The sequence below is a fragment of the Azolla caroliniana genome, unplaced genomic scaffold, assembly GCF_043228905.1.
Source record: "Azolla caroliniana isolate FFs.n. ecotype wild unplaced genomic scaffold, voAzoCaro1.0.p SCAF_3, whole genome shotgun sequence".
Lineage (NCBI taxonomy): Eukaryota > Viridiplantae > Streptophyta > Polypodiopsida > Salviniales > Salviniaceae > Azolla > Azolla caroliniana.
This window is the reverse complement of record NW_028230438.1, coordinates 20166441-20193690: the sequence shown is the minus strand read 5'-3', so window position 1 is coordinate 20193690 and position 27250 is coordinate 20166441. Positions and strand designations below refer to the sequence as shown.

The window sequence follows — 27250 nt, the reverse complement described above, 5'->3', positions numbered from 1 at the left end:
TGTTTGTTGTTTGCTCAACACAAACATTACATGACAATAAAATAGGGAATGATTGAATCAATTACTTGCATAGTTCTTTGTGCGTCCAAAATGAATGGTTAGGTGATGTCAAAATCATGTAGATGCAATTGTGCTTTTCAACAAAAGACTCGTGACAAGCATTCTTCATCATCTTTACCATTTAAATGCTAAAAAATAATGCTAGGATTTATTTAGAGTATTTAACATGTCTAAACTTTAAAGAATATGTAAAACATTTGGAAGTGGATGCATGGGAGAGGCAACCACTACAACCATTGTTTGAACTTTGAATAACTACTACCACAATTTACATTCACAATTGATATAGTGAACTTCTAATCAGATTTTGCAATCATTATATTAAACTACATGTACAAAGGCCTAGAATAAAACATATTAATATATGCTGTGTTACTTTTATGAAACACAATGTTTTAACATTAATCACCACAAACTCTTCTATTTAACAAAGAATGCTTTCGTCAAATCCTCGAAGACAGATTTGTGAATCATACCAACCGTGGGTATTCTCCCTGGCACTTTAACACCCTCACAAATAGAAATATTCCCCTGCACCTCCCGCAGATCCACACAGTATTTCAAATGTAATCCAGAAACGGCAGAAAAAATTATTCATACTTGATCAAGGTAATATAGTGAGCTTTGGTTGAATCATAGCATTTTCAGATTGATATCATTCACTAATATGCACAATATATTTCTCTAGTATGCAAAAAACTGGTTGACTCTAGTGAAAGAATAAGCCCATTTGCGGGGCTGTAGAATCTAACAAACAAAAATCCCTACAATAAGAAGCTACATTTTGGATTACCAAAATAGTGACGTCTTTGCAGAAGGTTACGCTGTCTTGACCTTTCTGGAGAAACCATTTGAATAGAAAAAGGAATTTCTGGAGAATCATATTCCATTCTTGTTCGGATGAACAAATGACCATCTAACACCATCAATTGAAGAAATTTTTGACAGCTCTGGCATAAGGGAAAGAGCATCAAAATAAGAAAAATATTCGAACTACAATATGCAAAAGAGTGAAGCCAACATCTTTCACTCCTCATACATTTGTTAAGATACATGATAAATGAATCAAATTATAATTATAAAAATAATTAAGTCCTTCAGAAAATGAGTAGGTGATGTAAGCTCTCATTCCGTCTTGCAGGCTATTGGTCTATTAAAAGATATCAATATTTTTTCTTTCTTCCCTCTCCATCCCTTCTACCCAAGTTCATATTGGTCTCTCGTAGCACTATTGGCTGGGGAGTAGATCATATATATGTATGTGCTAAAACCAATTGAATCAGACGCAATGAGCATAGTTGTGCTCCGTGGAGTATACAATTGGTATCGCATGATGTAATCACACGAGTTGTCAAAGTCATTCCATTATGCAGCCAATAAAGCCTTTCCCACACCATTGTTGCAATGCACTTATACGTTGTAGAAACACACAAAAGGGTTTGTATGATGAAGAATTCAATGGTAATTTCATGACAAAGGAGACACTTTCAACAAAAAGTGCCCTGGGAGATTTGTACACAAAAACAAGCAAGAAAAGTCTTCCAAGACCTTGTGAGGAAAATGTTTAGCTAGGACAAGACCGTAAAAGAGCTTGAAAAATATGAGAGAACTTAGCATACAACTGATCTCAGGAGCATGCTTAATAAGGGTAGCCACAGACTCTCCCAGAGACATCTAAATTCTTTGATGTTATAGATTTGTCAATCAACCTTGAGAAAACTTAAATACTGGTCTTCAAAGCGACTAAAGAGTGGTTGATGAGATCAAAACTGGAATTCTTCTTGGGAAGGTGGCATACACATAATCCTACCAGCATCTAGGAGTAGCATTCAGAAAACCTCAATTCTCCCTGAAGGAGAATACTTGTGCTGGACTTTCTCATGGATATGAAGCCCTTGGTGCCCTTGAAACATGTGTATGCATACGACTCCTCTCTGAGTAGAAATTTTGGGACCCAGCCTTCATAGGGCTATCAACTGGACAGATTCAGAACGACTTTTCATCTTGATTATTGCCTGCATGATAAGGAGCATACCCCATGGTATATTGACAGAGGCATTTGTTCCAATCATCCAATGGCTTTGAGAGCTCCCTAGGTACTCAAACTGGGATTTAATTCATCAAAACAGTTTGCTTAACATGGAGGTAATCATTGTTTGTATGCTGAAATGTATAAGAATGACTTGAATCGTATGGCATAGCTATGAATGTGCTAATCTCATTCCAATATAGATTGGATTATCAACACTAAACATGACTAAATTGGAAAAGAATTGGATAATGAAAGCACATGGATCAGCTGCACCAACACCTCTTGGTATGAAGCTGGCCCATCATAAGGCACCCTTTCTACACATCACAGGACAGATTCATCATCAAGACTTCTTATGTGGATACATATCCATCACATGCACTACATTGGTAGCTCAGAACCTATTCACATCGGTAAGAAAATGAGATAACCAGATATGCATGCAGAACTATAGAAGAATAGATCTCCCAATTGTGCAATTAAGGGGTGAAATTGGAAGAACACGACATCTCCACGTCTGCTGTTTTCTATTAAATAAGAGGGAGGTTCTTCTGTCTCTTCAAACAAGGTTCTGACCCACTACAAAAGGTAATGGCATACAAAGATTCAGTGCTTGGGACTGTTCTTGCTAGAGCTCAAGAGACATAGAGAGAAGATCCTGTGAATGTGACACCTAAGTACACATAAGATCGTGTATATTACACTTCTCCCCTAACAAAAAGGAATTCCAGCCCGATCTACTTAGCCATACTTCATACTTCGTCGTTGTTAAGTACTATGAACTTGACTTTAATAAGACTCATAAAAGACCATGAAGCAGAATGTGTAAACAGCGTCTAGATGTTTTTGCGGCCCCACTGGAAAACTCGAAATTAGCACAATAACATCTGGATATAGTAGTATGGGTATGAGCATCTCTGGTAGGCTGCAAGAGATGCCAGGTGTTGACTCAGTCTATCCATGGTGAGATATTTTATCTATATAAATTCCCCAACCTGATATTCAAAAGAATTAAATGCACAATATGTCATTCTCCAAAATATCATCAGGATAGAGCTGGATATGTCAAGAAATTATAGTCCCATTGGGATGATGTAAGGAATCGTATCCAAGGTGGAAGGCAGAACATGAGCAGAAACAGAGAAGAAATTTCTCAACTTTGCATCTGCATTAAGTGTGAGGCATTTGTGTCCAATATTGTGAGGAAAAAAACTACATTGTTTATGCATACTGTTGGATTCAGACCGTTGATTTACGAGAAAGATAGAATCAAAAGATGTACCGAACAGAAAACAGCAAAACACAGAGAATACACAGGACACAATATTTACATGGAAACCCTAAAACAAGGGGAAAACCACAGGCAACAGATTTGCACTATACAATAGAGATACAAGAGGATAAACAGATTACAAGAACTCTGTAATATCAGAGTATTCACCAGTTAGGGTTTTACAAGAGTGACATTAACACTCACGCTGTCTCTCGTCTCTGCTTTGTTGCACTCCTTCTGTTCTACACTCTATTCCACTACTGCTACAACAGACTCAACAACTCTGTTTGCCCTAGCTTCCCATATTTATAGGAAGAATCTGTTATTATTATTATTTAATAATAACAGTAGTTAATCGGCCGACTGATCGACTCAAATGTCCGACCCACAAGTTGAAAGTCTCGTCGATTCACATAGCCGACTCCTTCTGTCGGCTATCCAGTCGGTCCGACCAACCGACTGTCTTTCGACCAATCCGGTCGGCGCGACTAGTCAACATTGTCTTCGACCATCAGGTCAGCCCGACCAGTCGGTTCATATTTGACTGCCGATTCTCCCAATTGATAGCCGACTTCTCCCATTAGGACGGACGGAATCCTAACACATATATATTATAGCATGAAATGCAATAACTCCATCCCGTTAGCATTTCACTAGAATTGCACCCCGCAATTATCCAGTCATCTACCAGTTCATTTGTAAGCATGTAATATGCTGTATATAGTGTGTAATTTCATTGCTGCATTATAATAGCAACAATACATAGGACATTCACATCGGTGCATATAGATTTCCCAATTATAACACTATTAATATTATATTGTACAGAAAGACCATTTTAATCTTATATTTCTAAAGTTCATAAATAGTAAAACTAACCATTGGATTAAGCACATCCACTTGCTCAATAATAGATTCCTGGAAGAAAATAACCAGACAATCAGGTTTAGATTTTCTACGTGACTTGACAAAAATAAAGATAAAAAGCTATTATCTACTCCACAATGTATTAATAAATATTTTCTCCAAAGCCAGCATTTAGAATGTTACAATCTACAGTAGTAAAACTACCTCCAGAATACCAGGATTTAGCATAACAATTCCCATTATTCTTCGGTTCAGAGCTGATCGCCTGATAGCATTCTCTTTCCCATCTGCTTCCAACCAAGGTAGAATGGGAACCATTTCTACTGGACCCTCTTGTGCGTTCCCTGGAAAATAATGGGATGTAAATACAGTAGCAAAGTACATTTGCTTCAAACGATAAGGCAATCAATCAACCTGATTTTGGTACATGCAAGAAGTACCGTTCATAGTAAGGTGCAGCCACAACTCTTAAATGGTCAAAAGCCATCACCTGACAGACAGAAAGGATGGGTCAGGTTTTAAGTATAATATTCAAAATCCGTTATTGATGGCAAACAAGGTCATAAGAGGTAAATTATCACTACTTTACTCTTCTCCCTCTTAAGCCACGGAAAATTATCACTCCTCTTCTCCCTTCCTACCTAGCCTCTTCTTTTCCTTTTTTCGTTTTAAACAAAGGCACTTAAATCTACTCGAATTTCTTCAAAAATATCATCTATAACTGCATCACCATTAGCTAATACTAGGTTGCAAAGATATGAAAAATCACTAAAGATAAAATTGTTATCAAACCTCTCTAGCCAGTTCAAGTGAATGTAATGCCCTTGCATATGATATTGTGATTTCAACCGTCACTTTTCCTGCAATAAAAAACTCTTGTTCAGAATTTCTGTAAGATTCAGGATATGTACACATCAATCCATAGCCATAGACAATCAATTAAATAGTCTTTAACAACTAGGAAATTTATTGCAAGACTTTCAACTCAATACAAGTCTTGAACACAGCTTAACTCGAGTAAAAGATTTACAGTCAATCAAATAACCCCAAGAAGAATGCTAGCGGGATAAAGCGTATGTAATCCAGGAGTAAACTTTGTTGATGTTTAGCCAACTCAGGACCAAACAACAGAAGATATACTAAACATCTATTATAACCAGGGCCTCCAGATATCTACAACAGGATGAACTCATGGTCAGATTCTACTGGCCTTATTTCCCACTAGAAGGTGGCAGGAGACGAGTTGATTATATCCTTGACACAAAGGAAGCCATAAAATCATCAAAATCAGTTCAGATAACACCTTTCCATAACCCTTGCCAACAGCACACAATCACAACCACCTGCTTCCAAATCACCAGCCCTTTTACAATCACCTATTTTAACCATGAATTAGCTGAAACTTAAGCATGTCCACGAAGTACTCTATCATCTAGACCCAATCATACCCCTAAAAGCCCTCACCTCCCAATCTTCTTCATGGATTTGTGATATAAAATTGGTTTGTCACAATGGCTAAGATCAGATTCTTTGACATGTTGGAAGCCCAAGGGAGGTGCAAGCACGTTCAATTACTTTATTGGATCTCCATCCCTCTACTCGAGATGACAGATTTCATGTATATCAACACTTCACGGCGAATATGGATACCAAAAGGATGTATGTGTTAAGAAGGAGATTGGCATTTTCAATACCAATTTATTCAGGAAACAATTGATGTGTGTAGCTGTGGAGTATCTAATGGCATGCTTGATTTGGATGCTTTCTCATCTCTAGAGGAAGTCACACAAGGGTTGTCAAAATCATGACATTATGCCGCAACAAATGCCTTTCCACACACCACAGTCAGCAATGAACCCTTACATGGTAAAGCTAGACAAAATAGTAGGTATGATGAGGAATGTCTTGAAACACAGAGAACCTTGGAACGGGAAGTGACCTGGAGTTTTGTAAATATAAACAAGCAAGAGCAGCCTTCCAACGCCTTGTGAGGAAAACAAGATATCATATTTGGCTAACTTTGAGGAAGAGGTATACAGATTGTTCCTACAACAAGAAAGTAAAAGAGAATGGAAAATGGAAAATGAGACGCAACCTACCATACAACTGACCTCACCACAAAATTGGCATGAATATGAAAAGGTATTTTATGACATTCCGGACAGCCATCTCTCCCCCACCCATATGATTCACACACACATGAATCAACCCATTAGTACTCCACAAAAAGTGAGCAATTCCATTGATAGATTACAATTTGGAAAGGCCCAAAGATCATGATGGATTGGTGAGTGAGCATTTCATATATGCCCGTGACACATTGCTCCTGCTTCTTGCTCACAATTTTAATAGAGTTATGAGTGAAGACAGCTCTAGTAGGCAAAGATCCACGAGACCTTGCAATTATAAGACTACCATCATTATCCATTACTTGCCTAAACTATATGACGTGATCCCACAGTCAAAGGATGACTGTTGTTCAGTTGGATAGACAAGTTTCCATAAGGAGTTCACAACTTTGGGTCACATATTGATCCTCCAAGCCCTTATTAAGGAGGGAGGAAACTATTAAAGAGAAATCCATTGTTTCTTTATGGATTTCCAGAAAGTCTTCGACATTGTACCACTCAGCTCATGCAATGATATAGAAGCTCTTGTGTCCCACTAGATATGCAATGGATGATCCCGGTTCACGAACCACCAAACTAAATTTTAGTTGTTTGATACAATTGTAACATCAACTCTTCTCTATGGAGTAGACATTTGGGGACCGAGCCTTCACCACTGGACAGCTTTGGAGAGATCTTTAGTCTCGATGAGTACCCACATGATAATGACCACTATAGTTCATCTCCGTATTTCATAAAAACACCAAAGTGGCAGACATAATGACCTTTGGTCACTATTGGGTACCTTTACAGGTGTCCTGTGTCTAATTGTGAATATTTTATGTACTACCCTATCTAGCTTCTATCTCACCCGATTTATCAACCCCTGTTCCCATAATAATTCCACTTCATTCAACAGTGCAGGTATGACCAATACAACAAATAACCAAAGATTATTTTGGCACAACTATACTCCAAAACCCTCATCTGATCAACATGTCCCTGCGATCATACAATCCCTACATGCGACCCTGTTAATGCAATGCCCAGGAACGTATATTAAATATGAAATCAGGATCTGCAAAGCCTCTCCCATATAAGAATTCAAGCTAAGTAAGACTATATGTATATTCTAGACTCTATGGTACATCTCAACATCATCAGTCACCTTGATGTTCATTAGTATCCTAGGATTCTGTTTTATTGTAGAATAAGAATATACCTCATCTATAATATTCTTCAACAGGACCTCAACCGGGAGATGATGTAATGACTAAACAATGTCTTCAACATAACTACTGAATAGTAGGTTATGTGATGACATACATATGTGTTTTGTGAAAGAAATAAAAGAATATCAGCTTAAAATCTACACCAGGCCTGATTGAGACAAACCATGTACAATAGTATCCACCTCTCTGGACATATCGTAAAATGCACATAAGATATCAAAACCAGTCTCCTTACCTTCTTACTTCTTACTCAATTTATAGTTGATACAAAGGTACCCATTTGGGTTGGCTTAGCTAAAAAGGGTATGCTAAAAGGGTGGGTCGACTTAGGTACATGCATCCTAAAAAGGGTGTGCTAAAAGGGTAGCACAAAGGAACACATGCACACCACATTTCCCCGCTGAAAGAAAGAAAGAAAGATATATTAACGTCTTTTAAGAAGCCAAAATGGCCTATAAGACCAAATAAGAGATTACATCTTGAGTGTTTTCTCGTCTTTGAGAACAAATCAAAATAAAATAAATATTACACAGTAAATATAAAAGTAAATAAGATGAAAAGAGAAGAAACGACGGAATGTGGTTTTTGGCACATGTGTGATTCTCAAGTTAGGTATATTGTAGCTTTTGTCTTCGAAAGATCTCTAGCATAGGTCGATCCAAAATGGAAATGTCTCCGAAGCGAGGGAAGCACCTACGATGGCGGGAGATAATGGCTTTTATCTGTCGATGACAAGGGTTGGAATGGACGTCAATAGACGATTCTTGTGGGAGGCGAGGGTCACGCCCATAGAGTGCTCGAAAAGGGCTGATTCGTGCAGCCATCTCTTGCTTGAGGCTCTTGTTGAGGCGTTCGGTGAGGTCATTTGTCTCAGGAGGGTATGGGGATGTAAACATCTGCTGGACACCTAGTTGAGTTGCAACGGCATTGAGGACATCCCGGGAACCGCCGGCACTCATAGTTGGATGGGGCTAGTGACGAAAAACGAGCTAGCAATTGGCGGATAAAGATCAATCGCTCCTGTGGACTGAGGGCCACCTGGACTTGGCTAAGGTGGGGGACAGGAGGGCTATAGGCGGATAGAGATCAATCGCTCCTGTGGACTGAGGGCCACCTAGACTTGGCTAAGGTGGGGGACAGGAGGGCTATAGGCGGATAGAGATCAATCACTCCTGTGGACTGAGGGCCACCTGGACTTGGCTGAGGTGGGGGACAGGAGGGCTATCGTGTAGGAGGGGGATCAGAGAAACTCGTGGGACAAGAAGTTAGCAGGCAACCTAAGGTGAGGGGGAAGAGGTGGATGCTTGGATGTGGGGGACTGGTACCCATCATCTCCACCAATATGTGAAATGCACATAAGATATCAAAACCAGTCTCGTTAGCTTCTTACTTCTTACTCAATTTATAGTTGATACAAAGGTACCCATTTGGGTTGGCTTAGCTAAAAAGGGTGCGCTAAAAGGGTGGGTCGGCTTAGGTACATGCATCCTAAAAAGGGCGTGCTAAAAGGGTACACAAAGGAACACATGCACACCACAATATCATAGATAAAGCATAAACATACATGCATATTAAATAGTTCCTTACCTTCAGCTCTGATGATTTCTATTGAATCCCCAAGCTTTATCCCTGTTTCTCCTGCACTTAAAATTGCGGCATGAACTTGCTCCAACATAGGCACTTCGAAATTATCGTCCACAATATGGAGGTCAAGAGAATGACTATCCAAACCCTCCGGTCTCAAGAAATTCCCCACCTCATCTTTATCTTCATTCGCAGTAGCATGATACTGAGAATTCCTCTCCATTGAGGTTTTCTCTTGCTCTAACTCCAAGATTTCAGGTACATTCATCTCATCTGAACCTTCCAAAGTTGAGAAGTTATATGAATCTAAGAGAGCATGTTTTTCAGTCCTCATCATAAGCATACTTTCAAACGATTTAACTGCAGTGTGAACCTTCACTTCAATACCCGGAAAACCTCTCTCTCTTCGCTGACCAAAACCACCTTCTTCACATCCTGAAACAGTCTTAGCTTTGGTAGCTTGCTCAGATATAGGAAAATCCCTTTTACGTTTTCGGGTGGTTTCATCTGGATCTTTCTCACCAATTCCTGTTTCAGGTAAAAAGGGTGCAATATAAAGTTGACCAGATAATACATTGGAGAAAAGTTGGAACAGTTCACCCCACTGTGGTTCGGATGCCAAAGTCACCCAATCTTCATCTAAACGAGTTTTCTGATCCCGAAGCCACCTCTCAAATTTTTTGGACTCATCACTAGTAGTTAGTACAAATGGGGATGAAGTAGAATTTTGATAGAATTTATGAGAGAGCACAAAAGCATGGCAGTCATCCCCAACAGCCTACATGTATCACAAACTACCACAAATCAAACAACAGAAAATGCTATATTAATTTTATTCAAGGTGTTATCCTAAATCTTCTTGAAGATCTTAAAAATATTTAGGAATATTGGCAAAAGTTTTGAGAGCTTACCACCAAAGCCTGGTCCTTCAGAAATCTGAAAGCTGTGAAAATATCAGCCTCCTTACATCGACGCAGTGCATCCACAAGTATTTGTGACACTTCTGACTCCACAGCCGAGTTGAGAAAAACTAATTTTATGAGTTCTACAGCCATTGCTACACCTGCAGACTTCCTTATCATCTCACCGCTGCTGATATCCTTCAGTGTGGTTGGTCTCTGCATTTTCTTCCGAACATTAAACCTGTTGGGTCTGGCTCGAGCACTAGTAGCACTCTTCATGTTTGGAAGGGAGCGTGTATTAATACACTTTCCTGGTACTACCTCATCTGAAGCTTGCAAAACATTTTCTGGAATGCGTTCAACAGTATAACAATCAGAACCTGTTGCTGGCACAGAAGACTTCACATCACCTGTCTTAATCCTGTCATGGTCTGTCGATGCTGCAAATTGCTGACGACCAAATTGTGAGCTCTTTAATCTTACAGAAGAAGTCTCAATACATTTCTTTGAAGAGGTTGATCGTACAACATTCTTGCGCCGCATAATATCATTAAGGGCAGCTGAGAGTATAGGATCTTCAAAATCTTCCCAGCTATAAACTTTACCATCAGACACTTCCCTTTCCAGACTCTCTTCAGCCATTGTGTTCCATAAGTCATTATGCGAGCTCTGACCATGATCAGCATGCAAACGAAGATGTTTCGTGTACCGTGTTCCAAGAAGATTACAAACTGCCATCATAGACTTTCGGACAGTAGGAATCATTTTAAGAGAAACGATTCTTCTTCTACATTTATCTGCAGGAGCTGGGAGCCCTGATATTGAGTTCCACTCCACACGATTGTATCTGGAACCTAATATCGCTCTTTGTCTTGTATAACATGCAACAAGAACTCTAGAAGAAATAGAAAAACACCCATCAAAATACAAGAGCAGTATAAAGGAATTGAACTTGCCATTTGTTTTACTTAGCTCACCTATCTGCCTCATCCGTCCACATATACTTCTTTTTCCTCAAGGGTCGAAACTTCCGAACCAAAATTTGAGGCAAAGGGTTTGTCGCTAAATCTTCATTGCAATCATCATCTTCAGGATTTCCTATATTATTGCTTTTATCTGCTAAAATGGATCCCTGTTCAGCACATTTAGTTTGGAAATCCAAACTATTTTGGTTACGCCTTTTTCTAATTTCTAGCCTTGCTGATTCTTCTGGAATACCACCACTTGAGGCTGAACGTTTCTTTGTCTGGCTCCTAGTTCCCAGGGCTATGTTTATTTGTGAGGGGTTCAAAGGATCTTTCTTTGAAGGTTGCATCTCCTGTTTGATTCTTTGATTCTTTTCATATGAAACTCCCAAAACCTGTCAGCAAAAATCACCAGAATTAAATATAATCCATAGGCCCAAACAATGGTTTCAGTAGAGGTCAACCTAACTTTGCTAAGTAAGCAAAGCTGAATATTAATGACAATTAACTAACTATTCAGGCAGAATCTTTCAGAGTGACTTTAGCGATTAAAAGAAGGTTATGAACCATACAACCATCTAAATTCCAAATGGACTCAGACTCAAGAAGAAAGAAAGAAAGAAAGATATATTAATGTCTTTTAAGAGGCCAAAATGGCCTATAAGACCAAACAAGAGATTAGATATTAAGTGTTGTCTCGTCTTTGAGAAGGTACTAGTAACTAGCCTTTTCTTTTATAATGGATTCTTTGAAGTATCAAATGCCAGTTCTCCACGCAGTTATTCACTTAGAAAACACAACTGTAAATATTTTAAGACAATGAAGATCGAGCATGAAGATTTCATTAAACCATTATAATACATCTCAGAGTAATAAGAAATTAGAAATAAAATTCCTAGTTATACACAAATGAGCATACTAAAAGGAATCCATAAACAAATTTGACCCTATAGTACTTATAAATACATATACATGAGTCACAACAATGGCTCGAATAATCGGGAAGAAACTTAAATGACCTATGAATCCAGGGAGTTGATACAGGATATATTCAAGATTTCATCTCTATATTACTACAGTAAGATTTTTCATAATATGAAGAAGTACCAAGAAACACAAGAAAAAAATCTTGATGACCTGATCAAGAGAAAGGTTCAGTTCTCGTGCAATTCTTACGCATTCTTCATACGGAAGCCTCCTGGAGTCATGTAAACCAATCCGTTCTTGAAGTTTCCTTCGCTGTTCCATGCTCATAACACGTAAACATGACCAAGACCGAACTCCAAAGAGCTTAATACAGGAAAAGAGGGAGAAAATTTTAAGGAATAATTAGAGCACCTACAACAAAAACAACTGTTTATTGTGCTACACCCCAAAATATGTTTCATACCTCTGGCACTGTTGAACCAGGAAAAATACGTCTTGCAATATGGGACTCTGATCCCCGGTAGAAATATTCTAAACTCTTCCAATACTCTTCCACGCTTTCCTTAGATGAGAGTTTAAAATAATGTCTTGGAGATGGGCCAAGATTCAAGACATGTGCAGATATTGTTGAAGGTGGCTCAAAATCAGGTTCATCGATATATGGATTCAGCTCTAAAGCATAGGCTACCCCTGCTTGTGCAGACTTATCTGGATGATCTTTAACAAGAGGAGGTATCATAACAATCCTAAGCAGCTTAAAAGACAACAATTTTCAGCAGCTAGAATGTTTAGTATTTGCAACAATTTGCCATACTGAAGACAGTTCCAAAGGGTATTACATTACAACAAATCACATACCTTCAATCGTCGGAGAATATCAACAAGCCAAGCAAGACGTCCACTGGCATTTAAATCAAGCAAAGATTCAGACTCCTTTCTAGGAAGGTCTGACAATCTCATTCCGCGCTTGCAACGTTCAGCAAGTCCTTTAATATGTTTGGTTGAACCAATCACCTGCAGGAAACTCTCTAATGGCATTGACTGTATAGCGACAAGCAATGAAAAAACCACTCCACCACCATTAACTGCGTCATATTCCTCCAAGTGAGTATTTTCGTCTCTTAATCCCGAGATATAGAGCCATAAGAACTGATGAAGCAAACGGGATCGAACTAGCTTTGGAGAAATAAAACCATTTTCTTGTAAGGTTCTTCCTTTTTCTACAATTTCTGCTTTCGGCATTCTCTGTACTCCACTCAAAGAAGGAATGTCTTCAGTCTTTGACTTCCTCAACCGGATTGAGCTTTCATGACGAATTGATTTGTCAAAGGCCCTCTGACGCTCATAGATTTGCGTCAATATATCTGGGGATATCTCAATAGAAGGCAACAGAACCACATCAATTGTACGTATTTGTCCATAGTTTGAGACTCCAGGAAGATTCACCAATATACATTTACAACGGCCTTCTCTCTGAAGTTTCTGCAAGTTGCGTGATACAGTCTTTCTATCAAGAAGGGTATTTTTTCTGTCATCAAGATCTTCCAACAATTTATGCAGTTCACTTCGAAGGATAAACTTCTCCTTCTGTTATAGAAAAATTCAGACATTCTAAACAACTTAGAATTTACTAGGAGAAGCAGAAATAAAATTTGTACATATAAAAACAAGCATATCTACTCTAGGATGACATGATTCTCAGAAATAACTTCAACTATATTGAGAAAATGTATAGCTTTCTTTTCTGAGCAGACCATGAATGTGTCATTATGAAATCCAGCATCTGTGTTGTTATAAGATGGAGAACAGACTCAAGGTTTTAAAACATGCATGATCACGGAAAGAAAGAAAGATATGTTAATATCTTTTAAGAGACCAAAATGGTGTATAGGACTAAACAAGAGATTACATCTTAAAATGTTGTCTCATCTTTGAGAACAGCAAATCAAAACAAACAGAACTAAGTATATAAGTAAATAAGGAAATAAGGAAATAAAAATAGAATTAAGACATGACTAAAGAATCTAGAGATCTTAATACTTCAGTAAAGCTTTCTAAATTTCTGCTAAGTGATGTAAAAACTGAAAGTGCCAAACACTATAAAGCAAACTTCCACACCTCTAATTTTTCCATAATCTGCACTTCCCGCTGTGTGTGTGCACTGGACAATGCCACGACACGTTGATTGCATTTTGAAAAAGCAATAGGCATGGTGTCCAGAGAGGCAAAAGGAGCTGGAGCACATAAACGTACTGGGAACTCGTTTGCTTCTGAATTTTCAACCTCTCTATAAGGCACCATCTCTGATTCCATCACTAGAGTTTTATCTTCAGCTGGTTTATCTGATATCACCTCAGCATGGGGCAACGTATTTTCTGGCATTTGGGGCAGAGGACTAGATACAAATATCTCTTCCTTTTCTGCTTCATGTTTACCCCTGGATTGCACCCAAGGGTCTTGTTTGTGTTTATTTTGTTTAGCACAACCAACATCAACCTGGGGATTGGTGTAGTCTTCACGTACTAATACTCGGTACTGGGTAGATCTCTTGTAAGTTTTCACTTGTAAATGTAAGCCATACTTTGAAACCATGTTAGTTAACCGATAATAGTTTTTTTTGTTGATGATACCAAGACGATTAAATACCTGTGATGAAACTTAAGAAGTCATTATTAAAACGAAATATGCATATTGTCAATCTATTGACATATTATACGTATTAGAGTCTACATGCACCTCGGTAACTGTCACTCCATCTGAGCCACCTTGCTTGATAGTGTCATAAATCTGGCGGTTCATAGAAAGCTCAGCTACTTGCTCTGTAACTTTACCACGCTTTGCACCTTTGAAATTGAGGTCAAACCCCATTTCATCACCATTCAGAGTGTTAGATTTAGTAAAGAAGGCTTTTGCATCGAAGGGCTTCAGAAGACGTATACAGGGTCGCACCTGTACAATGGAAATCCACGATCTCCTTAACTAAAACATAAAAGAGTGGGAGCAGATTGACAAAGGGAAACAGAATTCATACAGTAAAAGCTTGTTTAGCCCAAACAAATGTGAGCAATACCTTTTTTTCTACTTTTGCATCGAAAACCTCAACTAAACCGGCAATCACCAACCTGTTGAGTATCTGCAAAACACCAATAGCATCTGTTAGCAATTACTTGCTCAAAGACAGGTTACACGGATAACAATGCACGATATTTACCCTTCGCCATTCACGATGCCCACGTGTAAACCGATAGCCCAAGCTAACTTTCAAGTCTGACATTACTAATACTTTATTATCTGCCTCTTCAATTTTCTTGCATGCCTCTTTTAGTGAAGGCAAGTCATCATTAATAAGAGTATCTTTCAGATTACACACTTGATTTGCTTCTCCTTCAGTAACAGAAATATCATTATCATCATCAAATGTTGTTCTGCTAGCACTGCAGATTTCAAACCGTTGATGAAATCCAAGTTTCACACTTTTGGAAAACCTCTTAAGGTGGATAAGATTTGTAGCTATTGGGCGTTCCCCCCTATATATAGAAGAATGTCTCACTAGCAAACCCCGTGATTCCAAGCTTTTTATTATATAGAACAGCTTATTGCCAATGATGCCAAATTCTTTACCAATCTCGTATTGTGTTACTCCATTTGCTCTGCATATGAAATGCATCATCACTTCACAAAAGCAACAACAAGAATAAAGCTTCATGCAAATAACATGACATGAATGTCAAAAAATAGAAGTCACATACGTGATGGCGATTGAACGTATTCACACAAAATATTTATTGCATTCCAAACCTATTCAAATCATCATAATTTGGACAGATAGATTTTGCTCATGTTCTCTCTGCTACCAGACTTATATGGTGTTTGCAGAGAAATTCCGACCATCGAACAATGGCCCACTATGCTGCTTTGAAACTTTTAGACTACCTTGGTAGGCATGACTATGGCAGTCTCCACAATCACATTCTTAAAAATGCACTAAGTTCAACTAAGAGATTTTCATTCTCCCTTACTTTAACTCAAGAGAAGACAAAACACCGTATGTTTATGCATCATTTCCAGAAAAGAACTGTGTAGCTGTGAGACCAACATACTGCACATGTTTTTGTACTTCACAATTCATACTATTTTCTGTAGCATGATCGAACTTCCAAATATAAGACCAAAAAAAGAGTTTTAGACCCTATATACAAAAAAGGAGATCCCCTAAAACCAAAGACAGATCAAAACAATTATAGACACGAGAAAAAAACCATCAATTATAGAATAAAAAGTAAATTAAAACAGCGTGCGTGCATGTTGATATACAAACAAGCACCAGTGACATTACACATCTGTAAAAGACACTCCCGATCACAAAAAGACCGTAAGATGGATGCACACTAAGGGAAACAGCAGGACTTCGTGCGGACCTAACTTTGATATATGGTTTTCATATAATGTCACAAAGAAAGGATTAATTACGCTTCGAAAGGTATTTCTTTGGTATTCACAATGTGCATAATGAAAGGATTAATTACACTTCAAACGGAAATTTCTTTTGTATTTTCTCAAGTACTCAATTCCCCATCATCAAGATCTGATATTAATCTGCAAATTGGTTAATTTTATGGTTCTCATACAGTTTTCCAAGACATATGAAAATAAATTGATTCAGTTGCATGATCAAAGACTTCATGTGCTGAGAAACATTGATGATATGCAACGCATTTGCAGGATATTAGTCAAACACATGGTGTAAAGTTACGTTTTATGACTAGTTCTTCACATTATATTCGTAAAGTTCTTGTGTCAAGGAATCTTGGAGTGTGTTCGTTTTTAGCAAAAGAAATATGTACGGTTGAGGTCCATTACATTGCGATAACCTCAACTTTTTTAGATTATATATCATTGAGATATTGAGACAGGCACTGATTTTGATGGCTGGGAGGGTTCCTGATCTCCTGTAAAGAAGAGAAGGAATTATTACTGCAGAATCATGTTAGGTGATGCTAAGTTTCAGTTAGCATTTAACTTCCAAAAGTTTCTCCGATAAGGTTTTTTCTCTAACATGGTATTAGAGCACTACGCCAGACCAACTGTGCAGAGAGATAAGAGGAATAGAATATTCAAGAAAATAAGATACAAGCTCAGAAGATGAAATAAGGGAGCCTGGGAATGTGGTGTAAAGTTATATGTTATGATTAATTCTTTGCAGTATAATTGTGAAGTTCTTTTGTGAGAGAACCTGGGAATGTGTTCTATTTGAGAAAGAAAGGAAAAAAAAGAAAAGATATATTAACATCTTTTAGGAATCCAAAATGGCCTATAAGACCAAACAAGGGATTACATCTTAAGTGTTGTCTCATCTTTGAGAACAACAAATCAAAATAAATAAATGTTACTAACTAAAAACAAGTAGGAGTGATAAGGCTAAAGAAAGTTGTGAAAGAAAGATATAACAAGAGATTACATCATTGAGCAATATGAGAGAAAGTATTATGTATGGGCAAGGTTCATTCCTTTGCAAGAACTGAACCAAAGTTGGCTTATATATCATTCAGCTATTGACAGAGGCACTGAGTTTGATGACTGGGAGGGTTTCTGGTCCCCTGTAAGATAAGAGGAGGACGTATTACTGCTTGGAATCATGAAGTTCCAGTTAGCATGTAACTTTGAAGAGTCTCTCCAATAGGGTTCCTTTCTTTAACATGGTATTAGAGTACTGTACCTAAGAGGCATAGAATGTTCAAGAAGAAAAAATACAAGCACTGAAGATGAAAGAAGTGCCCTCTTCTATTACATTGTAATGAATTGTAGCCCCAAAAAAACTTATTGCAACAAAATGACTTGTTGGTTGTATCTGTATTCATACTAAAAAAATTCAGAGAAGCATGAGTACCCTTCCATTAACCTGTGTCAAGATTAACAATTTTGACACCAAAGTAAAAGTGGTATCTTTGCGACGGATAAGATAACACAACTGAAGTTCAATCAAGAGAGGATCATTCAAACTCTACAAAAGGTGGGGTATTTTGTTCCAATGAGCAGAAGCTGGAATGGAGGATCAGATAGCAGATCGACAAGGATGAACCATGATTAAAAAAATAATTGTCAAAACATGAAACTTGCATATATCGTATAGTATCTGAAAGTCTTTACTGGCAAAACAAAAAATGCATGTCCCTAAATGTCTGTTTCAAGAAATTTCTAAGCTTTCATTTGGGTCATGACATCATCCTACAATGTTCACAACTTTTACCATGGGTCATACATGATTGTACATTGCTCACAGAGATTAGGGCTACTTACTTGGTTTATGTACAGTTTATTTTCTGCATTTTTTTCCACAACGCTGTATAAGTTACAGGGGAATGTAGCTTTCAGCCTCATAAAGATCAATTTGGCATTTCAGTGAAAATTAACACAACATTTACCTTGCTTTTCATTTGATTTCATGCAGCTCACATGTACCCCACTTTAGCTTATCTGATCTCGTTTCATTTCATAATCATTTCTCACTGATCCAAAATAAGCGACTGATGAGAATACCTGGCTTGTCCAAGCCGTTCAAGGATTGATCGTTGTATAGTCGAGAGTTTTGTATCACAATGTCTGACATTACATGCACCGAGAAAGCTCTCACGCAAATCCTCTGACGCTATAATGTTAACATTCAGTTTCTCAGCATCCATAAAATCTTGGATGGACCCATCGGTGGAGTCCACACAACCAGAGCCAGGCACCTCATAGGTCAAGCAGCCAGATGGGAGGAGAAGCTTCCATAGAGCCTGCTTCACTAGAGTGTCCAATGGAAATCCAGCAGATTTACAAGAGTTTTCCAGCCATTTCCATAGATTTCTCAGAGAACATCCTGCAATTATCGGCGTGCAATCAATAATCTCTCGTGCTCTCTCTCTCTCTAGAAGATATACACAAATACCACTAGAAGAAAGAATTTGCCAATTGTGTCATCAAGGGGTGGAATCTGAAGAACACTATGTTTGTCACTAACGTCTCTTTTATGAAATCAGAGGGAGATACCATTGCCTCTTTAAACAAGGATTTGGCCCACTACACAAGGTAATGGAATATGACGACTAACGGTGCCTAGTTCTTTTCTTGCTAGAACTCAAGAGACATAAGGAAAAGTTGTTGAAGGACAATAGTACAGCCACACAAGCTCATCCACAAAGAACAATCACAACTTTCTTCAGCCCCATCGCTCCACTAATGCAGCATGTACACAAATGGCTAGAACTCAAGAGACATAAGGAAAAGTTGTTGAAGGACAATAGTACAGCCACACAAGCTCATCCACAAAGAACAATCACAACTTTCTTCAGCCCCATCGCTCCACTAATGCAGCATGTACACAAATGGCTAGAACTCAAGAGACATAAGGAAAAGTTGTTGAAGGACAATAGTACAGCCACACAAGCTCATCCACAAAGAACAATCACAACTTTCTTCAGCCCCATCGCTCCACTAATGCAGCATGTACACAAATGGCTAGAACTCAAGAGACATAAGGAAAAGTTGTTGAAGGACAATAGTACAGCCACACAAGCTCATCCACAAAGAACAATCACAACTTTCTTCAGCCCCATCGCTCCACTAATGCAGCATGTACACAAATGGCTAGAACTCAAGAGACATAAGGAAAAGTTGTTGAAGGACAATAGTACAGCCACACAAGCTCATCCACAAAGAACAATCACAACTTTCTTCAGCCCCATCGCTCCACTAATGCAGCATGTACACAAATGGCTAGAACTCAAGAGACATAAGGAAAAGTTGTTGAAGGACAATAGTACAGCCACACAAGCTCATCCACAAAGAACAATCACAACTTTCTTCAGCCCCATCGCTCCACTAATGCAGCATGTACACAAATGGCTAGAACTCAAGAGACATAAGGAAAAGTTGTTGAAGGACAATAGTACAGCCACACAAGCTCATCCACAAAGAACAATCACAACTTTCTTCAGCCCCATCGCTCCACTAATGCAGCATGTACACAAATGGGGTTCCGACCAAGACATAACAAAGGGATTACAATAGATCAGTCAAAAGCAATTTGTTGTGCACGTAGACCCCAGCCTCACGGACCATGACCTCAGTGCCCCTGTCATCGATAGATAAAGGCCATTATCTTCCGCCATATCAGGTCCTTCCCTTGCTTTGGAGACCTCTCCATTTTGGATCGATCTATGCTAGAGATCTTTCACATGTGCCGAAAACCAGATTATCTAGTCTCTTTCTATCTTATTTACTTTTATATTTACTTAGTAATATTAATTTTATTTTGATTTTTTTGTCCTCAAAGACGAGACAACACTTAAGATGTAATCTCTTGCTTGGTCTTAAAAGACATTAATATTTCTTTCTTTCTCTAGCATAGGTCCATCCAAAATGGTGAAATCTCTAAAGCAAGGGAAGCACCTGCGATGGCAAGAGGTAGTGGCATGTATCTGTTGATGACAAGAGTGGTGAGATCATGGTCCACGAAGCCAGCCCCAGGCTCATGGCTGCCAGTCAGCCACGCATGCAGATTTCTTAAATGGGTTCACAACTTTTGATCACATATCGACCCCCTGAGCCCTTATTGAGGAAGCAAGAGACCATTAACGGAGAAGCTCTTTTTGCTTTGTAGATTTCTAGAAAGCCTTCTATGTTGTAGCACATGCTTGGCTCATGTAGCAACTAGAAGCCCTTGGAGTTCTATTAGATATACAAGAGGAAATCTATTGACTATATGAATTATTGTCGAGAAAAGTGTACACACCTTGTCACCAAGTCGTGGCTAGCTCGATTTCACCCAATCTCTTCAATTTTTATATAAATGAGATATCTAATTGCATAGAGAGATTGGGTGGTTAAAGGTCATGCTTAACACAAATAGCCATACAGATATTACTTTATGCCGATGACATCGTGTTGATTCTGACTTTCGGATGAGATACAAGGACATCTAATGAGTTAAAGTTATTCTAGATAGGTAAAGATTTTATGATCAACCTTGATAAAACTAAAGTGATGGTGCTTAACACCGCTCAAGCATGGGTAATGAGAGTTGTTACAGAGTACTGTTTTAGCTAAAGTGATTAAATATTAAATTGTTTAATATTTAAGTATTTAAATATTAAATGTTGTAACAATCTCTGGTGTAACAGTTTCTAAAAATAGACACTCACCACTTGTATAAAAGGGGGGCAATTCCCTATGTAAGAGATAAGGGTAGTCTTTCTTTTTTCATTCGATTTAACATGGTATCAGAGCGAAGAACCTTCATTGCTCTCTCTTAGGCCTTGATTGACTCCAAACTCATACACTCCTATCCTTGTTATTTCATCAGCCTTCTTAGCTGAGAATTCCCTTGTTATCAGCCCTCATAGCTGAGAATCTCCTTGTCATTGTTTCTTCTCTTAAGCACTCATTGTTTCTCTTCATAGACAAGAATCTCCTGTGATTTGGCTTCATAGCTGAGAACCTTTTTTTCCAAGAATCTCTTTATTTTCAGCCTTCATAGCTGAGTTTTTTTTCTTGCCTTCCCCTCCAATCACTGAATTCTCAAGATGTCTGAAACATCCAATGCGAGCAGCATACCTGGTGGACATACAATCGAAACTACTATGTTTCAACTAGGTGGAGGAGACTTACCAACTATTCCAGCTGCAAATCGACTCGATGGAAAAACTACTTCAAATGGTCACAGATAGTACTCCTAAAAGGAAAAGGGAAGCAAAGCCACGGGTGATCCCAAATTCGTTGCATGAGATGAAGAAGGCTCACTTATTATGGTGTGGCTGTGGAACTCAATGATACCGGAGATAAGTGATACTTGTTTAACATTGTCCACCGCACAAAAGATGTAGGAGGCAGTTAAACAAACATACTCAAAGGCTTGTGATACAGCACATGTCTATGAGTTAAGAATGCGAGCTATTTCAGCAAAACAAGGTAACAGGACTGTTACCGAGTATGCAAATGAATTAAAAGGTTTGTGGCAGGAATTGGACCACTATAGGCAGATAGAGATCAAGTGTACGGATGATGCTGCCACCTTAAAGAAAATCACTGAATGTGATCGAACCTATGATTTCCTCGTTGGAATCAATCAAGAATTTGATCAAGTCAGCGTGCAGATCCTTTGTGAAGGAACACTCCCGGCTCTTGACATAGTCATATCTATTGTCCTTGCTGAAGAAAGCAGGCGGACTGGGATGCTCACCTCACAAGTATCCAACGGATCAGCAATGATATTAAGGAATGGAAATGGGAGAAACAGTCAAAACAAGGATGATCTGGTGTGTAGCTATTGTAAGAAGCCACGCCATACAAGGGAAAAATGTTGGAAACTACATGGCAAACCAACAAATATGGAATATGGAAACAAACAGAGAAATAGTTAAACTCGTATGATTGTTGCTGCACTGCTAGATGAAAGCAAGAGAAAATCAGAGGAATGCAACAATGGAAAGGATGAAGGGCGAACATCAGGTACAAATACATCAATATATTCAGGTATACTTCCGTATTCCATTAGTCTTAATGCCTCAGACACATCATATGACAAGCCCTGGATCATTGATTCAGGGGTAACTAATCACATGACTTTTGAGTCTTCGTTATTTATCACATATTCCCCTTGTCCTAGCACTAGGAAAGTTGTCACAGCAGATGGAACACTAACTACAGTAGCAGGCATAGGAGATGTTCAAATAAATTCCTCACTCACCTTGAAAAATGTCCTTCATGTTCCTAAATTATCTACTAATTTGATATCTATTCACAAACTCACTCATGATCTGTGTTTTCAAGTCACATTCAACGACACCTATTGTATATTTTAGGAGAAGGATTCAGGGAAGATGATTGGACGTGCTAAGGAGCAGAATTGTCTCTATTACCTCGAGTTGCCAAGCCATAACCATGAAATGACGTCTCTCTACTTAGTTAAAGAACCATCCGACCATGAAAGAAAATTTTGGTTACATCACCATAGGTTAGGTCATGTCTCATTTAGAACTCTCAAGTTTATATTTCCAACATTATTTACTAGATTAAGTGTTGATCGATTTCATTGTGATATCTGTGAATATGCAAAGCATAAAAGAACAAACTTTCCAATCAGTAAAAGTAGAAGCCTAGCACCATTTCATTTAGTCCATAGTGATGGATGAGGCCCATCCACTATTCCTAATATCTCTGGAGCCTGATTTTTCATATCCTTTATTGATGATTGTGCTAGAGTAACATGGGTATTTCTCATGAAAAACAAATCAGATGTGAGTTATATTGTTCCCAATTTCTTTAATATGGTTAACACTCAATTTGGAGTAGGAATTAAGAAATTCAGATCCGATAATGCACGAGACTTTTTTAATCACACTAGCACAATTTTTCCAACACGAAGGGATAATCCATGAGTCTTCATGTATTAATACACCCCAACAGAACAGTTTGGCAGAGAGGAAGAATAGACACGTACTAGATATGACTCGAGCCATTCTCTTTCACAAACATGTCCCTAGGGCTTATTGGGAGCAAGCAGTCCTTACATCTACCTATCTAATAAATCAACTACCAACACATGTCTTAGAACTTAAACGCCCAATAGAATCCCTTAATCAATTTTTTCCTGATGTAAAAACGACGAACCATCTTATTCCTAGAATATTTGGTTGTGTATGTTTTGTCCACATTCATAGCTCAAATAGAGGGAAGTTAGATCCTTGAGCTCAAAAGTGCATATTTATAGGATATTCTTGTACACAAAAGGGGTATAAATGCTATCACCCTCCAACTAGAAAGTAGTTTGTCTCTATAGATATAACATTCAATGAGGATGCATCATATTTCAACAATAATCATGCTCAGGGGGAGGAATTATTTATAGAAAATAGTGATGAAATTTTAACTAGTACAAACAGCCTACCACTTATTCTAGATCCCAAATTAACTTCTCAACCTACTCAATCTACTACTCCCACTAATCTTCCTACTCCTCAATCTACTGCTGAACCCCTAATACCCAACCAAGAGGAATCAATAAATCAAGACGATCCATGGTTTGGCAAGGTGTACTCGCGGAGAAAGAACCTTGCTCCTAGACCAATGAACATCCATGACTCAGATCCAAATCCTAGACCCGAGGTAACTACTTCAGAATTGAATCAAACAATAATCTAAATTTACCCATTGCTATTAGAAAAGGATCTAGAGAATGCACTAAACGTCCATTATATCCTCTCTCTAATTATGTTTCATTCCATAAATTTTCACCAGCCCATAAATACTTTCTTATGAGCTTGAATAGCATTACTATACCGAAAAATGTGTCTGAGGCATTATCTGATGAGAATTGGAAGCAAGCGATGAATGTTGAGATGAAGGCATTGGAGCAAAACAAAACATGGGAGATGGGCAGCCTACCTAAAGGAAAAAAGACCGCTCAAAAGGGGGCAATTCCCTATGTTTGGGAGAGTAGCTTCATAGGGCATCAGTTCTCCCTATGCCAATAAACTAAAGTGATGCTGTTTAACACTGCTCACACATAGGTGACAAACAAGAACAGAACCAGGATCCTTCTAGGGAAAGTAAAAGATGGCATGGCATATGCTAGACCCTAATAGCATGCACAAGGCCTCAATTCTCCCTACAGAAACCCTTGATGCCCTTGAAGACAATGTGCTCGTATAGAATTCCATGAAACACAAACTAAATTGTGTTCGTTCAATACACTGTTCTCTATGGAGTATAATTTGGGAGCCATGTTTCCATAGGACATCAAAAAACTTTTTATCTTGATGATTGCCTGCATAATAAGGAGCAAAGCATTACTGCCGCATGATACAATTTGGGCAGTGATGGGAGCAGCACCAATAGTGAGCCCAAGCATATGGCCAGTATCCCTCAGATTGGATGTTCCTAAGGAAAGGTACTCAATATTGGTACTTATGTTATTGAAACAGCTTGCTGAACATGCAGATAATCATTGTTGGAATGCTAAAGTGCAAGAATGGATCCAATCACATGGAAAAGTATAAATGGACTCCCCGATTCCAATATAGCTTGGATTGTCCACACTTAATTATGAACAAAATAGAAAAACGGAATAGAGTGATTCAGATTGATATTATCAAATTGGAAAATGAAAGAATAAGGATCAGCCCCACAACATCTCTTGGTAGGAAGATGGTTCGCTATAAGACACTCTTGTTGCACGCATCCCAAGATGGATTTATTAGGGGGTAGATATGCACGCAAATCTATGGAAGAAAAGATATGTCTTTTGTGACATTGGTTTGGAATTGGAAGAATATTATGTTTGCCTTTGTCTTATTTTTTATGAAATATGAGTGAAATAGCATTGCCTCTTCAAACAAGGGTTCCGTCCACTACGCAAGTTAATGGAATACCAAACAAACTATGTTTGGGACTCTTCTTGCTTGAACTAGAGAGAAATAGAGAGAAGTTGTTGAAGGACAACACCATCAACAATAACATCAATGATACCATCGACAAGCTCGATCATGACATTCTTTATTTCCATCACTTCTCATGTTAAAAGTGAATGATTGTACATAAGTGGGGTCTTGACCAGAAAACTCAAAAGGGTTTAAATACATTAGGCCATGTGTCGCAGACACAGACCACCGCCATTAAGGCCACTTCCCCATCACGCTTGTCATCAACAAAGATAGGTCACTGCTTCCCTTGCTTCGGAGATCTCTTCACCCAGGAATGGCCCATATTGGAGATCTAAGGCAGAAATTTCAATCTCTCTAAGTTTAGAACCTTAGATGCTTAGCTAACTATATTCTTTAGTATCCTACCTTTTGTTATATTTATTTTGTTTTGTTTTCTCAAAGACAAGACAACATTTTAACATGTGATCTCTTGTTCGGTTTTGTATGCCATTTTGGTCTCTCTTGAAAGATTTTATCATAGCTTTCTTTGTTTATCTCTATCTTTCTACATACATTTACATTTATTGAGATCATACATATATATAATCTCAACGTGCTCATCAAGATCAATGTATGAGAACCCCACGCACACATGCACATATATGTATGAGAATCCAACATGCAAAAGCACGTATATGTAAGTCTATAGTATGTACATATTATGTGTGTGTGTGTGTGTGCATCTATGTTTTATGTATACCGATGCATGCACATTGTAACTCTATAGTATATGTGTGTGCGTATATATATATATATATACCTTTTATGCATATCTATGCTGTACATTGTAAGTCTATAGTATACGTGTGTCTATGCAAATAAACACATATAACAAAATATATAGCATCTATGTTGTATGTATATGAATGAAAATTTTATGTGTGTGTCTATATAAGTCTATATTACGTTAATATTATGTATATATATGCACATATGGTTTATGTCTATCTATGCATGTAAATTGTATACGTATGTTATGTGTGACATATACTTTGATAACATATCTTGCATACACATGTGCATGCATACTCACAGACACATACATATATATTGTATATGTATGCATTTTTATATTATATACATACAAACATATATACAGAAGCTTTGTTTCCTTTAAGAGGAAGAATAGAGCTTACTTACCAAGTGGACCTTCAGCTGCTACCTCTTGGAAGGCCACAGAGACCAGAGCGTCCATGGCGTTAACACAGCAAGGCCAACTTTGTGCATGACAAAACAATCTAGCAAGCAAGCAATCATCGCACGACCATATGTAAAATTACATTTTAGGTATAGCTAATTATATATGTACATATCATCCTCCCTTTAAAATAGCCAGATACAGTCGGCTTTTAATTCTTCCGAAAATGCCCCTATACTTTTTATTAACTCCTCAAATACCCTTTGGTGGTTGTGTGAGTACATAGATCACATATTCCGTTGGTCGAGTTCATCCCCTTTATTTTTTCTCTTTCCGAGGCGCACCCAAGTTGTTTAGCTTAGGGAAAGAACCAAAATCTTCAAGTATGTATATTTAGAAATCATAATAAATGTCGGGATCATTTTCAAAATCTTTGCTTTGTACTTGTAGTGCTCCCTATTGGTTCAACTTCCCAATCATGTTCTCAAGTGCCGATGTGTGAGTTACACTAATAGAGATATGCACCAAACAGTTAAGTATCCAATTTGGTTAATGTTGTGTTTTTTCGTTCTTGTATTATGGGAAGTTTGTGGTTCATTTTTAAGAACGAACTTGATTAATGACCTCAATGCCAAATGAATTCAAACTTGATAAGAAAAGGATGAGATGAAGGTGTCTCAGTGTTGTGATGTGGGAAATGCA

General features: G+C 38.1%; 2 protein-coding genes across 3 annotated transcripts; one reads left to right on the top strand and one right to left on the bottom strand.

Annotated features, from left to right (window-relative positions):
- Positions 1-627: 627 nt before the first annotated feature.
- LOC147866449 (uncharacterized) lies at positions 628-26688 on the bottom strand. 2 transcript variants are annotated; one of them, XM_087316891.1, is made up of 17 exons: positions 26551-26688; positions 18488-18809; positions 15162-15600; positions 15021-15083; positions 14687-14899; positions 14069-14596; positions 12809-13537; positions 12414-12704; positions 12161-12313; positions 11036-11418; positions 10068-10953; positions 9160-9934; positions 5025-5092; positions 4647-4722; positions 4437-4576; positions 4245-4283; positions 628-1010 (listed from the first exon to the last, which is right to left on the bottom strand). In XM_087316891.1, exons 1-17 carry the CDS (start codon positions 26603-26605, stop codon positions 825-827), a joined length of 5346 nt encoding a protein of 1781 aa, XP_087173017.1. In that variant the 5' UTR covers positions 26606-26688; the 3' UTR covers positions 628-824. The 2 variants fall into 2 exon arrangements, with proteins under 2 accessions (XP_087173017.1, XP_087173018.1); XM_087316892.1 differs by having other exon boundaries at positions 872-1010; positions 4673-4722.
- LOC147866450 (uncharacterized) lies at positions 21721-22482 on the top strand. Its single transcript, XM_087317518.1, has 2 exons — positions 21721-21809; positions 21873-22482. Exons 1-2 carry the CDS (start codon positions 21736-21738, stop codon positions 22348-22350), a joined length of 552 nt encoding a protein of 183 aa, XP_087173644.1. The 5' UTR covers positions 21721-21735; the 3' UTR covers positions 22351-22482.
- Positions 26689-27250: the final 562 nt, after the last annotated feature.